This window comes from Apis dorsata, unplaced genomic scaffold, assembly GCF_000469605.1.
Source record: "Apis dorsata unplaced genomic scaffold, Apis dorsata 1.3 scaffold_4, whole genome shotgun sequence".
NCBI lineage: Eukaryota > Metazoa > Arthropoda > Insecta > Hymenoptera > Apidae > Apis > Apis dorsata.
This window is the reverse complement of record NW_006263307.1, coordinates 406351-419953: the sequence shown is the minus strand read 5'-3', so window position 1 is coordinate 419953 and position 13603 is coordinate 406351. Positions and strand designations below refer to the sequence as shown.

General features: G+C 23.9%; 4 protein-coding genes across 11 annotated transcripts in view; 2 read left to right on the top strand and 2 right to left on the bottom strand.

Moving 5' to 3' along the window:
• Nucleotides 1-1756: 1756 nt before the first annotated feature.
• Nucleotides 1757-6523, bottom strand: LOC102671557 (putative sodium-dependent multivitamin transporter). Of its 5 annotated transcripts, XM_006607259.2 has the most exons (10): nucleotides 6393-6523; nucleotides 5204-5325; nucleotides 4447-4575; nucleotides 4153-4374; nucleotides 3720-4060; nucleotides 3533-3652; nucleotides 3259-3476; nucleotides 2842-3059; nucleotides 2504-2730; nucleotides 1757-2420 (listed from the first exon to the last, which is right to left on the bottom strand). In XM_006607259.2, the coding sequence occupies exons 3-10, from the start codon at nucleotides 4564-4566 to the stop codon at nucleotides 2099-2101; spliced, it is 1788 nt and encodes a 595-aa protein (XP_006607322.1). In that variant the 5' UTR covers nucleotides 4567-4575; nucleotides 5204-5325; nucleotides 6393-6523; the 3' UTR covers nucleotides 1757-2098. The 5 variants fall into 5 exon arrangements, with proteins under 5 accessions (XP_006607322.1, XP_006607323.1, XP_006607321.1 ...); XM_006607260.2 differs by lacking the exon at nucleotides 5204-5325 and having other exon boundaries at nucleotides 6393-6416; XM_006607258.2 differs by lacking the exon at nucleotides 6393-6523 and having other exon boundaries at nucleotides 5204-5402.
• LOC102672044 (tRNA-dihydrouridine(47) synthase [NAD(P)(+)]-like) lies at nucleotides 6365-9065 on the top strand. The gene is made up of 5 exons (XM_006607263.2): nucleotides 6365-6607; nucleotides 6859-8128; nucleotides 8235-8602; nucleotides 8672-8800; nucleotides 8895-9065. The coding sequence occupies exons 1-5, from the start codon at nucleotides 6519-6521 to the stop codon at nucleotides 8965-8967; spliced, it is 1929 nt and encodes a 642-aa protein (XP_006607326.1). The 5' UTR covers nucleotides 6365-6518; the 3' UTR covers nucleotides 8968-9065.
• A 128-nt stretch (nucleotides 9066-9193) lies between these two features.
• The window catches only part of LOC102672180, an 8078-nt gene continuing 3668 nt past the window's right edge, over nucleotides 9194-13603 (bottom strand). Inside the window, exons 2-4 of the mRNA XM_006607265.2 lie at nucleotides 9955-10173; nucleotides 9740-9889; nucleotides 9194-9458 (exon numbers count right to left, since the gene is read on the bottom strand). Coding sequence (XP_006607328.1) covers nucleotides 9291-9458; nucleotides 9740-9889; nucleotides 9955-10173 — 537 coding nt within the window. The 3' untranslated portion in view covers nucleotides 9194-9290. The remainder of the gene's footprint in view (nucleotides 9459-9739; nucleotides 9890-9954; nucleotides 10174-13603) is intronic.
• The window catches only part of LOC102672429 (serine/threonine-protein kinase OSR1-like), a 14251-nt gene continuing 10047 nt past the window's right edge, over nucleotides 9400-13603 (top strand). For 2 of the 4 annotated variants that reach the window (XM_006607268.2, XM_006607269.2), the window contains exons 1-3: nucleotides 9400-9541; nucleotides 9615-9690; nucleotides 11468-12028. In XM_006607268.2, coding sequence (XP_006607331.1) covers nucleotides 11979-12028 — 50 coding nt within the window. In that variant the 5' untranslated portion in view covers nucleotides 9400-9541; nucleotides 9615-9690; nucleotides 11468-11978. Of the gene's footprint in view, nucleotides 9542-9614; nucleotides 9691-11467; nucleotides 12029-12670; nucleotides 12689-13603 lie in introns of those variants that run through there. The other 2 variants (XM_006607266.2, XM_006607270.2) reach the window with 2 other exon arrangements.

Sequence of the window (13603 nt, the reverse complement as noted above, 5' to 3'; positions counted from 1 at the left end):
GACACATATAACATCAAAATCAAAATTACAAAACCGTTGATTTAAAAGGTAAACATGAAAGTCCTGTGTCATGAGAAAGAAGAAGGAAAATCTTAGGAAAATAAACGAAACTTAATAATATAAAATGAATATAATAAATGAATATACATTAAATTCTTTTTTATTTATAAAATTATTTTTATTAAAATTTGTAAAAATTACTATAAAATAAATCTATCAGATAAATAAATTCTTTATAAAATAAATTTGATAAAGAATAAATACATATATATTATCATTATTTTTATTTTATTACATATATATCTTATAACAAAAATTAATTATTATAACAAATAATTAATAAATATATATATAATGTAATAAACTTTTAAATTTATCCTATTAAAGATTCATATTTATAGAGAATGTTATACTAAAGATGAAATTAATAAATTTTGTTAAAAAGCTGAATCTTCTAACATATAAACATATTCTTCATTTCTCAAGAACATTAATTGGATTTTTTGATGAATTAATTGACCGTTAAAGAACTGGATGTAGAAAATGGCGGTCACAGTTTCTAGAAAAATAATTAAAAAGATGCCCGGTGCCGATCGAAGCGCGAGTTACAGATAAATTGAAACTGGTTTCAACTGCCCACTAGTAGTTTGATCTGGGACTTACAAGTCTCTCAAGAAGCACCTTAAGCTATCCTCTTTCTTCTATAGAAATTTCTTTTCAAATATTTTTTTCTTTATTTTCTTTTCAAAATTTTAGATTTCTAATAAAAATAAGACTAAAATTAATTCCAAGAAAACTTTTTCAATAAAGACTCTAAAATATTTCAAGTATAAATTATATAATTTATATGAAAAGAAAATGAAGAAATATACATTTAAAGAAATCACAGGAATCTTAATTTTCCTTATTTTCATTAGAAAAAGAATTGTTGATAAATAGTTTAAGAATTGAAAAAAATTAAAAATTACAAATTTTAGTTTCGAATTCTAACAATAAATTTTCATTCCTGCTGCTTGATTGTCTTGCTGTTAATTGTAACTACTTGATTCTTCATTGGATAAACAAGAGGAGAGACTGAAAATAATTGCTGCTACTCTTAATATCGTTTTCTTTCACACACACTATTTTATTAACCCTTGCAAAGTACACAACAAAGTTTGGATAAATATTCTATTACATTCTATTAATTAAGAAGATTATCCGAAAACAATAAAATATAGTATATAATATAGTATAAGTATTGTAAACATCATATTAATTAATTAAAATATTTTAAATTACACACTTAAAACATATCATAAAACATTAAATATTGTGCTCAATATTGTATTAAGTTGTATAAAAATATTTTTTATGTTTAGAAATAACTAAAATAGTCTTTTTAGAACATCATGTTTTATTAAATTTTATTTAATTACTTGTGCGCAATAACAATTTGCAATTCAAATTTATAACATTTTTGATCAATTTTCAAAAAATATAATTTTATAAAGTAATTTATATAACATAATAATTTATAATTAAGTACTTTTTATTTTATAATTATTTTTTTTAAATGAAATTTTTTTTGGTATTATTTTGGTATTGTAAATATTTTATTAATTGTTTTAACTCTCATCATGTTTCATTATTGCTGATATGTGAAATAATATTTATAATAACTTTTTTAAAACTCTTCTTATTGAATAATAAAAAAATTAAAAACTGGCAGTTTAGGAACAATAGATGGAAGACATTTGATTAATTAAATATTCACTAAGTTAAGTATTTTTTATAATACAATATTGCCTGAAATTAATATGTTTAAATAATTTATTTCCTAGCTCAACTGGTTAAATATTAAGATTATTTTGATTAAGATTATATATCATATGTATCAAATAAAAAGTATATATTTTTTTTTAAAACCTAACTAAAATTAAATTGATAATTAAATTTTCATTTTTTGAACATGTCATTATTTTTTCTATGAAGATCTACTTCATAGATTTTTTGTAATTTTTTATATATTTTTTTATAACTTATAAAATTAAATATGGAATGTTTAAAATCTACAAATTTCAAGCCACAATTGATTAATTAAAAATGAAAAAAAAAATTAAACTTTGCTGGTATTGACATCTTCCATGATATCTATGTCATCAGAACTAACACCGAAAATATACTTTCTTGGCGCAGTAGTAGTATCCTTTAATATATCATTTGAGTTGGTATCCGAAATTTGCATTTGTCTACGATGTATTCGTTTTGCTATTATAGGAAAAAATAGATTGAGATCCAGCTCAATGTTTTGTTTTTTAAACATCTGTTTCAAGCAGAAACTAAGGAATAATCCAATAATAAATGTCATCAAAAATCCAAGTGGACAATACCACATATAAGAAAGTCGATACAGATAAAAATAAGAATCATCCGATTTCCTAAAAAGAAAAAACAAAAAAATTTTTATTATATTTTTTCAGAAATTTAATATAAGAATTCCAAGATTAAATTTATTACTTACAATTGCGTTTGTAAGATAGAAATGGTTGCATTTGAACAATCTATATCATTAACTGGTAGTGCTGGTGGTATAGGTCTGGGTTGTCCAAATGCAATCCAAAATAAAAATATTAGGGATATAATAGTACCCGTTACGGATCCTGTTTCTGTAGCTGTTTCTGTAAGCATTCCGAGTGTAAAAAGGCCAAGAAGTGGACCACCCACTACTCCAAATATTGTTAAACCAGCCTATAATATTAATATAAATATTTAAATAAAATTCATTTAAATAAAATATGAAAGATATTTATAATATTTATAATATAATCTTTTGATATAATAATGCATAAGAATGAATACTTGTAAAACACCACCCAATAATTGTGCTAAAAATGCTAAAGCAATAGATATAATTCCATAAATAAAGGCAAGTAACTTTGCCAAAGTTGTGGATATGGTTACAGAAAATTCTTTATGACAACATTTTTTATATGTTGGTTTTATATAATCTTCTAATGTTACTGCTGCCAAAGAATTCAATGCTGCTGAAATAGTGCTGAGACCAGCACTAAAAATACCTAAAGAAAAAAAGTATAAAAATATGATTATTTGAATTTTATTAAAATATTATTAAAATATTATTTATTTATTAAAATATTTTTTTTTGACATGTGTTATTAATATATATTAACATATTACACATATTAATATTTAATATTAAAAAATATAAAAATATATAAAAAATATAATTTATTTAAAACTTTATAAAAATCTCACCTGCTATAAAAAGACCAGGTAAACCAGGTTTATCAGACATGGTATCCATAACATACAATGGCATTAACATATCTGTAGATGATATTCTTTTTTGAAGTAATGGATCACATTTGTAATATTTACTATATATTGCTAATCCTGAGAAACACGTAGTTATTGAAAGTAAAGATAAAATTGGCCATGATAACCAAAGTGCTTTTTGTGCTGCTTTTATATCTCTAAAAATATTGTGTAAATTAATAACATTTCTTATTTTATTCATTACAATACTTACTTTACTGTTAGCATACGTTGTATTTGAACTTGATTTACACCATATAATGACAGAAATGTACATAAGCCTCCAAAAATAAGTGACCACCAAGTATGTCGAACTGTGGGATCTATAGAAATACTAAGAAAATAGTTTGTTTTTAAATTTCTTTAAAAAATATAAATTTTTCATTGTAATATGCATATACCTATCAAATTGAATTCGATTTCCTTCTTCAGCTATTTCCCAGATTCTTTTTAAACTTCCAGCTTCATTAGCAGCTGTGATAATAATAACAAAAACAGAAATAAACATAAGCAATCCTTGGAATACATCTGTAATTAAGACAGCTTTAATGCCTCCTATACTTGAATAGAAAGCACAGACTAATCCAATGATAATAATACTGCCAGTTTTAGAAATTCCTGTTGTAGCCTCCAATGCTAAAGCAGGAGCATAAAGTACAACACCTGAATACAAAAGTAGTTGTAGCCAGTATACAAAACTAGCTAATGTTCTAGCTTTTACTCCGAAACGTTTTTCTAAATACTAGAGAAGAGGAAAATATAACTTATATATATATATATATGTATAGTTTCTTATTATTATTGAAATTATATAAATACAATAATAATACAAACCTCATAAGCACTTGTTGCCTGAAGTTTAAAAAATACTGGTAAAAATCCATAACAAACAAGAGGAGTTCCTATAAGATATGATAAATTAATTACTACAAATTGTGTTCCATATGTGTAATTTTCTGCAGAAACTCCTAACAACGTAATTGCAGACATAAAAGAAACAACTAATGCTACACCCACAGGAAGAATGCTCATAGATCTGCTGGCAATGAAATATTCCTATCAGAAAACATAATTTTGTTTTGTTGCAAAAAATATTATTCCAAAATTTTAAAAGAATGATAAATATACCTCTATAGTTTTTTGTCGGCCACCACTGAATCTGTAGTAAATACCTATACCCACACTTATACATAATGTAATTGCTATGACCAGATAGTCTTCCCATTGTAATGTTCCTATTTTTTCCATACTATTATTCTATTAATTCAAGAAAAAAATCTATCAATCTTAAATATATTACATAATAAATTATATCAACTAATGAATAATATTATTAAAGAAAGAAATATACTCAATACATTATCAATTATATCAGTTTAAATATAAATTGTTTTTGTCAAGTATATCTTTATAGCACATTATTAAGTATTATTTGCTAATATTATCTATGAAAACAAGATTAGATCAAATTGCTTAAATTGCATTTATTTCTTTTAATTTAAGCAAAATTTAAATACTAATAAAATTATTTAAGAAATAAATATGATAATCATCAAAAAAACTCTAGTTATTTCTACCTTTTATAATAACAAAAAATTAATTTATATATTATAATATAATTGTAGTATTATCTAAAAATCTTATCATAGTTAGAGAGACAATATTCAATATTTAATACTATTCCTTTGGTTGTGTAATTAGCGGAACATCTTATCAACCCAAGTCTTATGATTCTACTTTATGAATAATTTAAATCATAGTTTTTAATTATATTGAAAATCTTTCAAATAATAATTTATAAAATTATTTATAAAAAATAGTGCAATATTAATACAATAATGACGAAAAAAAAAAAAAACATTGACGAATAAACTCGTAAACTTACCAGGAGCGTGGCAACGTCGTCCACCGATATAACGAATAAAAATGTTTTGCCACACGGATCAATCTTGATCCGTGTCGCGATTCTGACCTTCTTTAATTGTCGATAGTGGATTTCAATGCGCTCTTTCGAAAAAATGGTCATATAAAGTATTTAAAGAAAACACGTGGGAAACATGAGCAAGTGTAAACAATAGCATAAGGGTAAGCAATATATAGAGCAATATATATCAGAATTATAAAGAATATTTTTATATTATTTTGAAATTTTGATATTACAATTATTAGAACAATTAGAAATTATTTATTAAGATAATAAATAATAAAATTTATTATTATTTTCTTGAAATTCTTTATTGAAAATTTTTTTTCTATTAAGTTTTCTTAGTAAATAGATTTTTGTATTAAAGATTTATTAAAAATTATATCCTGACAAAAAAAATTACATGTGAATATCTATAGCATGTCTAATGTCTTGTGAATATCTGTAGTAAATCTAAAAGTTTAATAATATAGATATGAAATTTATTTATAGATAATATTGAGAATATTTTTAGTAATGAAAAAATTGTAATTAAAATTTTTTTTATTTTAAATATATATTAAAAGGATTTAAAAATTATATCTATTGAGAATCACTGTTCTCCATTTTTGAATTATTAGATTCATATATAACAGAGCAAAGGTAACTCTTATTTAAATAATTAATGCTTTTAAAAACAAATGCATTTGTTTAATAATATTAGCCATTTTATTTATTTATTTATATATTTTTAAATAATAATTATAGCAATAATTGAACAAAATTCATTTCGTATAATATTTAAAAATTTTCAATATAATGATTATTTATGTTTATGTTATGTAAAAATTATATAATATGTAATTGATATTTCATTAGTAAAAACTATTATTTTCAATTAAATAGATCAATGAATTGGATAGAATAATGAAATTTTAATAAATATAAGTACTAATTTTTAAAAGTTTTATTAAATTTTAATAATTTAATAAAAGTTATTTTGATATTAATTCTAATAGTTAATTGATAATAAAATCAGGTATAAAGAAGAAATAAATATTGATTAGAACAGAAGCATTTATAATAAAAATATGTCAAATTTCCAACATTAAAAAAGTTTATAAAAAAATGTTTTAAATGCAGGTGCTGCAATTATTTAAAATGAAAGTACCTTCGTAATGGCTGACTAACAAATGCTTGTTTCACTGATTTGTTTAATTGTCAACTCATGGAGATTTTTATCTCGATTACTGATTGATGATCGATCTCTCACAGTGTAAGTAATCGATTGTTTGAAATGGCGGATTACAATGATAAATGTACAGAAGACTGTTCATTTGATTACAGTGAGGATAAACAAAAAGGTGTATGTTTAATTAAAGAAGAGTAAGTAAACGTTATTATTTTTATTTAAATTTTTTAGTTTTTTAAAAAATTATTGCAATTTATTATTATGACCGTATTGGATAACCTCAATTTATAAAAACCGCGTGGCATTCTGTCATTTATAAGCACTTAAATTGAATTATATGATGAAATTGAATTATTTTTTTTTCTAAATAAAAGTATTATAATTTTATTTTTTGAAAAATTATTTTTAATACTATAATTAAATATTAATTTTAAAAATATTTCAGATTTATTATAGAAGATCATATAAGACTTCTAAGTGAAAAGTGTTTAACTGAAACTGATAAACAAAAAGTTTTAAATAATACAACTAATATAAATGATGATACTTCTTTATTAGATGAACCTCCAACCAAAAAGTTTAAAAATGATGATAAAAAAGAAAAACTTAGAGGACAAAATAAAGCAAGACCACCTCCATTTAAGACACAGCGTGAATTAAATCTATGTCCATGGATAGCAGATCAAGCAGTAGATGAACCTGAAAAAAAATGTGATAATAAACGGTGCATATTTTTGCATAATAGAATTGAATATTTAAAAATTAAGCCAGATGATATTTCAGATGAATGTCATCTCTTTAAGCTCAGTGGTAGGTGTCTATGGGGCACTACTTGTAGAATGGGTTCTAAACATTTAACAAAAGATGGTTTAAATATTATTGACAAGGAAAAAGAAAAAGAATTTAAAAAAAAACCTCCATTTACAAAAAATCATTTAAATAAAAATATTCAAATTCTATTAAGAAAACATAAATATAATTTCTACAAAGCTGAAAAAATTGTTAAAATAAATGAACATTCTAGAAAACATTCAGGAACAGAAAGTGTTAAACAAATTGAAGAATCCTCAAATAAAAATAAGTTAAATATGAAGGACAATTTAATGTTAAATGTTTCCATTAATGAAACTAAGAATGAAATTTCTAAAAATCAAAATACAGAAAAAAGAATTGGTGCTATTGAAGACTATGATTTAATAAAATGTAGAAACTCTGAAAAAAAAACAATTGATTGGAAAAATAAGATATTTTTAAGTCCTTTAACAACAGTAGGCAATTTACCATTCAGAAGAATCTGTAAAGAATATGGAGCAGATATAACTTGTGGAGAAATGGCTTTGGCACCAAGAATATTGAAAGGAGCCCATGAAGAATGGGCATTAGTGAAAAGACATGAATCTGAAGATATTTTTGGTATACAATTATGTGGAAATAATCCAGGAGTATTAACAAGATGTGCACAATTATTAAATGAACAAATTGATATAGATTTTATTGATTTGAATCTAGGTTGTCCTATAGATCTAATTTACAGACAAGGAGGAGGCAGTGGTATGCTGAATCGATTAAATGTTCTAGAAACTGTTATAAAATCTGTTAATCAAGTTATGAATATACCTTTAACTGTAAAAACTAGGACAGGTGTATATATAGACAAACCTATTGCACATACTTTGATGCCAAAATTTCGTGATTGGGGTGTGTCCATGATTACTGTGAGTAAGTTAAGTGTATTTTGAATTGTTATCATAAAATTAATATATTATTAATAATAACTAATTATCCTAAAAAATATTTATTATTAATAACAAATGAATATAGGTACATGGAAGATCTCGTGAACAGAGGTATACTAAATTGGCTGATTGGGATTATATAGAAAAATGCGCAAAAACAGCACATCCTATTCCAATTTATGGAAATGGAGATATTTTATCTTTTGATGATTATCAAAGAATTCAAAATACATATAGTTCCATTTATGGTGTCACTATAGGCCGTGGTGCATTAATAAAGCCTTGGATATTCACAGAAATAAAAGAAAAAAAATTGATTGATATATCAAGTACAGAAAGATTTGAAATCTTAAAAAAATATTCTAAATATGGTCTTGAACATTGGGGTTCGGACACCCGTGGTGTTGAAACAACAAGAAGATTTATGTTGGAATGGATATCTTTTTTACATAGGTAACTTTAAGATACTATAATTAATTATTACACATAAAATATTAAATTGTATTTTTAATTATATTCCAGGTATATTCCTGTTGGAATATTAGAAAGACCGCCGCAAAGAATAAATGAAAGACCTCCATTTTATAAAGGCCGCGATGATATGGAAACATTAATGGCCAGTTCGAACTGTGCAGATTGGATTAAATTATCGTAAATATATTTTCATTCATCATCATATTTTATATTATACTTATTATACTTATATATTATATAATTTTTTTTTTAACTTATATGTTATTTTCAGAGAAATGTTATTAGGAAAAGTACCCAAAGGATTTCATTTTTTACCAAAACATAAAGCGAATTCATGGAAATAATATGTCACGTAAACAAAATAATTTTATATTATAATATTCCTTTCCTTATTTTAATAAATATTAAATATTGCACGGAATAAATTTTAGGTGAAAAAAATGAAAAATTTTCTTTATTTTTTTAAGCACTTAACCATATAAACAAAAATAAAATAAATAACTTTAATGAACAGATAATATAGATTATAATTTTATATGCATAATATGCATAATAATTTCAATTGCTTCAGCAAATGATTGATCAATTAAATAGTGGTAAAAAAAATTGATATTTTCATTCTTTAATTATTAACTTTTCTGCTCCATCTATAGTTTCAAAATAGAGATTAATAATGATCAGTTATATCTCCGAGAACAGAAACTGGCCACATGCAATCACAACCACTGGCAATCTGTTTGACGAAAGGTTCCCAACATTCGTTATCCCATCGCCGTCTTACCAATAATAGCGTTTTACTTCTTTGCACGCAATGAAAACCATTATGCACGCATTTCTGAAATAAATATATGCTATTTAATAAAGAAAAAACGGAAAATTTCCAACACTTATACATAATTTTCCAAATTTGGCAAAAAGGTTAGCAAATAATTAATGTATTTTAAAATATTTTATTCATATAATATATGAATATTCGAATCATTTTTTCCAGGTTCAAGAATCATCTGAAGGGCTAAATTATATACTACAGTATTCTATCAAATGAAAGGTTCTATTCTACATTTTAGGTAATTTTTTTTAAACTATCGAAAATCAATTTCTTATTTTTTTATCTACCTGTTTTGATAGATTTACAGCACGTCGTAAATTATCTAACAAATTATAACTTTTACAGTAGATTTCATGATAATAGGGCGGTTGATACTCGTATTCAGAATCATCTAGTTGCACTTTTTTTGTTATAGTTTCACATAGATTATGATACTCCTATAGACAAAATACAGAATATTAGATCTTGTTTATTTTTCTTTGTCAAATATAATATAACTAACAGGCAACAAATTTCTGTTGTTTCGGTTAAGAGAATGTTGATGATTCTGCTTATTTTTAATGAAATCTTCTTCAAGAAGATAAGGTGTATCTTGTATTAAAGGAAAATGTAATTGGGGATATAAATGAATAATATCCACTGGTTTTAATTCTTGAGAACTTCTATTGCACTTCTTGCAGACGTCGTAACAATCTTGCGCCATCACAGTTAAACCTGCGAACTATAAAGTTCTTAAATTATAAAAGTAATTGAACTTTTTTATTTACATATTTTTCTGTAATTAATTAATAATTTTTCAATTTTTATTTATTTTTCTTCTATTATTTTATTCAGTAAAGGATACAAAAAATAAAATATAAGAATTGCATAGTAATAGAATTAGCTATAAATATGGCGATATGATATTGTAATATATAGTATGTAATATATATAATAGTAATTTTTGTAACAAAAAAAAAAATGTTTTGAGACTTAAATCAAATCTGCTAGAATGTGAGCCATCAATAATCGACGATCGTTCTGACGTTTTGTCAGTTACATTATTAAACAACCGATTCATTCTATTTCCATTCCCACTTGGCAGAACCCTCCGCATACGATTTATGCTTTATCAAGTTTGATGGGTCTCTAATGCTAACGACAATGCTTGAATTTTAACGATGACGTAATATAACGTCACGAAATGTCATAAAAAATTTATGACATCGTTTTTATTTTAATATATCATATCATCGTTTTTATTTTAATTATATTTAATTTTATAGATTTATATTCGATAAAAAAAATTTTTATCTAAAAAAATGCATATTGTTATTGCATAGAAATAATTTTTAAAATATATTTCTTGAAATTTATATTAAATTATAAAATAGTTGGAGTATATTAAATCAGTTCAATGAAAATCATTAATTAAAATTTAAAAGGGATTAAACGAGCTAGTCTTGTGATCAATTGGATAGTGATGTCAGAAATCAATGTGACGTGTTGATGAATCTTTGAAGACGATGATACTCTTGCGAAAAACAGAGTATGAACCGGTCAGCAAGGTCGATTGTGATTGAGTTGATGTGCTTCGCGTTGTACGATATAAATTGATCTTCCCCGTGCCGATCTCTGTAGAGTACTGCCTTTAAATTGACAGTGGAATAATACTCATTTAACAAAAATAGAGGAAAAAATTTGGAAATCCATCAAATATTTTGATAAATTAATATTAAATGCAAACTTAATTGTAAAATGTTAAAAAATAATTGTAAGGTATTAAATTAATTTCTTCTATAAAGTATTTTTTCATTGTACGATCATAAATAGAAAATATTTTAAATACTATATCAAATTTCCCTTCATTTTTGTAGTTAACATTAATTTCTTCCCTAAAAATTTTCAAAACGAAAACAGCTAAAGAAATCCATTTTTGAACATATAATCATTTCTTCTTTCCATATAATATTTTTTATACTTTAATAAGATTCATCGTCGAATAACTAAAATTAAAATTAAATTAACACTTTCAGGAAGGGGCCAGGGGCGATTGTCAGCACGGACCGCTATTAAACATATACTCCACGCGGTAGTATGTCGATGTGTGGTAGGTACTTATCCAATTGACAGTGCCCCCGTCTGACATAGTTCAGTCGTTGACGAACTTAGGATGATCTGACTGCGTTTCTACCAACAGTGATGTTTTTGCGATTCTATTCTTCTGATGAATTGCGTTCTTCCACCGTGTGCTTCTTCTAATCATATAAACACCATATCAAAAATAAATAATAAAGGGAAGATTGAAATATTAATATATAAAAAATCGACATGATGATTCCTGTAAATGCATCCAGAGACATCGTGTTTTGGTTTATTGGTCTAGTGAGAACAAACAACGCGGTCAAGGTTGGTCGTTGTCAGTGAACTAATTCCTTTTCTGGCTATCAATAGACGAGCTGAAAAATCGGTTGATCCGACAGCTTCCTTTTGGAATAAACACATATTCAACGTGAAGAGAAATGCGAGTGAACAAATGCAATTGACATGGCAGCCGACTTGTACGCGAATGGATCCGTGAAGTCAACGTCCGACAGGTGAGATATAAGTAGATAAGAAATAACTTAAGATAAGATTGTTACTATTTCTTATATTTTTTGATGATTGATTAATGATGAGAATTGATTAAAAATGAAAAGATTTGTATTTATAGTTTATATTTCAAATTAGCAATTATTGTCAGTAATAATATAGAAAATTTAATATTAATGAAACTCTTTTATTTCATGTTCAATGTTAAATATAGTTAGAAGATTATGAATTACAAAGAATTAGACATTTATTTATGATCTATGATTGTTTAATTCTTTACACTTGAAATGGCAATTCTTTGGCATGGTATACGTTTTTTAGTAATACAGCTTTGATACGATATTTAATTTCGATACGAATATTTAATACCGATAAAAAATGAATATTTTCTCATATTATATACTATTAAGTAAATATGTCCATTTCTAAAGATTTTATAATTCATATGCAATAATTATTGCATATTTTTTAACTAATTATGAAATCAAATTATAAAAATATAAAAATTATATAGCAAATAATGAATGAATATAAATAAATATAAATATTCTTAAATATATAAATATTTTTCAGAAATATCGGATAAAAAAAATATTGGATATATAAATTGGATAAGAAAAAAACAAAATTAATAAAATTAGAAAAAGTCTTAGAGAATGTCAAATGTAAGAGAATGTAATGTAATAAAAGTTTGGAAAGAATTGAAAGTTTTTAATTTAATAATATCTTTTTAATTTAATGTAATTCTAAATATATTATTTATAAAATGAACATATTAAATAAGTATTATTTATTTATATATATAAATAAATTAATTTATAAATTAATAGTAAATTCTAAATTCTGTTTCTATTTCTTATTTATTTTAGCTTATATAAATATATATAAATTATGTAGTTATTAGAAAATAATATTAAAATATTTTCTAAATATTTTAAATATATCTAATAAAATTCTATGAATAAATAGATTAAAATAGAAATAATATGTGAAATGAATTAGAACATGAATATAAAATGAATTAGGTATGAATGAGATAAATTAATATTATAGAATTCTATGAAATATTATAAAATTCTATGAAATGAGTTTATGAAATATTACATTAGAATTCATAGAATTATAAATTAAGAAGAAGAAATTTGAATATTTAATATTTGATAAAAATTGCTAGTTCAAGCGAGATTGAATCTCGATTATTTGATTCGTATAAGAATGTGATTTGCTGATTTTTACGTCAATTTTCATGACAATGAAACGATTTAATAGCCGTTACTGCTGTCTTGAGTTAATAACCAGTTGATCCTCGACCTCCTGACCAAAGGTTCATTGATGAACGTTGTTAGACAAAACTTAAATACAAAAAACTAAACTTAGTTCTTCACTCGAAATTCTAAATTTCTATTCCAAAATATTTTAAATATTAGTGATCAAATTTGAAATTTAAATTAATCAGAATTTTTTTCGAATATCAAAAATTTTTTAACAATAAAGAAACATGTTATGTTAATAATATATACAACGAAAATAATCCAACAATAGTAACATTAAAAGAAGTAATTATTATGATTTTTGGTATT